Below are 2676 nucleotides of genomic sequence, written 5' to 3' on the forward strand. Positions count from 1 at the left end.
GGGGGTCCCGCCTGCCCCGCGCTCCCGCCGCCGCCAGCGCTGGAACTGCGGCGCCACCTGGCGGCCCCGCGGAGCAACCGGCTGCTGCCGCCGGCCCGACCCGACCCCCGGGGCCTCCGGGGACAAGATAAAATACCAACGGGGACAAGATACCAACCGGGACCTTCCCGGGAAGGGAAATCCGATCGTCTTTGGTCTCGCACCGGTTTCAGCGGGGGAACAAACGGCCGCGCCGGGGCAGCAGGAGGGAGAGCCGAGGGATTGAAACCGTCGGGATCCTTTTCCAGCCGGCTTCACCCTTTCCCGAAATTTGAAATTGGGTTGAATTTCCCCCTTCCCTCCCCCCCTCTCTGACTTCTCGCTTCGCATTTAGTGCGAAAAAACACGAGAACCAGGCAATGCCCCCCCTCCGCTGCCAGCAGGCAGAGGAACCAGCTCGCTCCTGCGAGAAACGCCACTCGAGGACGCGGTCTTAATTTTTGCTGCCTATTTTTAAATCCAGGGGAACTGCCATAAGTACAGTGCAACGTGGGAATACAGATTGTAAATCGGATTTTTTAGTCCCCTGCCACCAACTGGAAGAAATGCCCTGGGGGAAAAAATCTTTTTAACGCAGTAGGGAAGGAAAAAAAAAAAAAAAATAAATAAAATAATGGCAATTCACCTGGAACAAATTACCGTTAGCGCTGTTCCGTTAAGAAAAAATTCTTTTTATAGATATATTTCTGTATAAAACTCTCGTATTTGAAGGTCTTTAGGGCGACGCAGGCTACGGGCTCTCCCCTTCGCGGCTCCCCCGGTATAAGGCGGCCGGGGGTTACATTCAACGGGGCCGGGGGGGGCCGGGCCGGGCCGGGACTGGGCTGCCAGCAGGCAGAGGAACCAGCTCGCTCCTGCGAGAAACGCCACTCGAGGACGCGGTCTTAATTTTTGCTGCCTATTTTTAAATCCAGGGGAACTGCCATAAGTACAGTGCAACGTGGGAATACAGATTGTAAATCGGATTTTTTAAAAGTCTCGGGTGGTATCTTGGCAAGAGAAGCTGTACAGGGTTTTCCTCTGTTAACATCACAGTGCATTGAACTGTTATTAATAAAATAGCTTCCAAGGTTACGGTGGGGGAAGGAAATCTCAGTAGGGGGAAGCTGAAGTTTCAGGTTCAAGCTTTGTATTCCTATATATATATATATGTGTGTATATATATATATATATATATGCATTTTTTTCAAAACGTTTTATTAGGAAAGCTATACCAGACGCATCACTGTACAATGATTAAACATTACCTTTACAATTTATATTCACTTGAAATTACAGAATAAATATATGCACATTGTTGTACCTTTGTGTGTGTGTGTGCGTGTGCGTGTATGTGTGTATGAGAGAAAACATTAAAAGTGCTTCCTACAAAGCTGTTAGTGATAGGTGCCCAGTAGCTTTTTTTTTTTTCTTTTTTTTTTTCCTTTTTCTGTGTATTCGCATGTCGCTTTTTATTAGGAAAGTGCGGATGTCCTCCAAAAAACCATGGCGTCATGATGAAGTGTCACTGAGCATCCCCTAGGTGTGTGTGTGCGCCACGTGGTTACATCCTTTTGGGCTGCTCGGCTCCCGGTGGCTTCCACCAACCCACGGGATTCCCCTCCGCGGCCAGCGGGACCTCGCTCCCGCGCTGCGCGGAGGGGCCGGGCTGGCGGCGGGGGGTGGCGGTGCGGGTGAGGGCGAGTGTGCGTGCGAGGGAGGGAGAGAGACAAGAGTGAGACATTCGAGCAAGACCCTCCCCTCCCTTCCCTCTTGCAGTTTCCAGGCATGCAGCAAACTGCGCTCGTTTGCTTCTTTGCATTTTTTTTCTTTTTTTTTTTTTAAATAAATGTACAGAATCTGTGCCATGATGGGCAAGAAGAAAGCAAGCCACAAAATGCCATCTTCCCTCCCCCTCCCCTCCAAGGGAAAATATAAAGGAAGTTTACTGCAACGGAACAAAAAAAAAAAAAAAAAAAAAAAAAAAAAAAAAAAAAAAAGAAAATAAAAAGACAAAAAAAAAAGAAAAGAAAAAAGAGAGAGAGAGACACACATAGAATTTACTTAATCAGGATCAATACAAAGATCCCCGATAATAATAATAATATTAATAATATACCTTAGACATGGCACAGTCAAAGTCTCAGTTTCAGTATAAAAAAATAATGATTGATTAACATCTGCTGGCAAAAGTCTGCGAAGGCACTTCGTCGAGTAATGATCTGAGAACGGCCCTTCCCCGCAGCGCGCACATCTGGCGGGGGAGAGAGCACACAGCTGTATCCTCTACTCGCATGCGGCGGTACCGGGGCGGGCGGCGGGGGGCGGGCGGTCAGAACCGGTACGTGGTCTTCTCCAGGACTTCGAGGTAATCCGGCTTGGTTTGGAGTTTGGCCCTTAACTCGAGGTATTCGCTTGTAGGGGTTTGGTGGTCTGAGAAGCCCTTGCCGGCCGCGAAGAGAAGGGTTTCTTTGAGCCTGGCGTCCTGCTGGAGGTCCGGGTATTGCATGCCAGGGGGATGGACGTGCAGTTCCTTCAGCTTGGGCACCGTGCCGTACAGGCAGTCCACGAAGCCCACGGCGCAGGGCGGCGGACGGTCGCGGTCCCGCGGGGCTCCTCCCGCCACCGCCGCCGCCGCCCCCCCGAACCCCCCGCCGC

General features: G+C 50.7%; 1 protein-coding gene across 1 annotated transcript in view; it reads right to left on the minus strand.

The window, feature by feature from the left end:
• The window catches only part of SLITRK3 (SLIT and NTRK like family member 3), a 15353-nt gene that overhangs the window by 8524 nt on the left and 4153 nt on the right, over positions 1–2676 (minus strand). Inside the window, exon 2 of the mRNA XM_014938786.1 lies at positions 2138–2666. Within this exon, the coding sequence (XP_014794272.1) occupies positions 2351–2666 (316 nt within the window). The 3' untranslated portion in view covers positions 2138–2350. The remainder of the gene's footprint in view (positions 1–2137; positions 2667–2676) is intronic.

This window comes from Calidris pugnax, unplaced genomic scaffold (genome assembly GCF_001431845.1).
Source record: "Calidris pugnax isolate Ruff unplaced genomic scaffold, ASM143184v1 scaffold52, whole genome shotgun sequence".
NCBI lineage: Eukaryota > Metazoa > Chordata > Aves > Charadriiformes > Scolopacidae > Calidris > Calidris pugnax.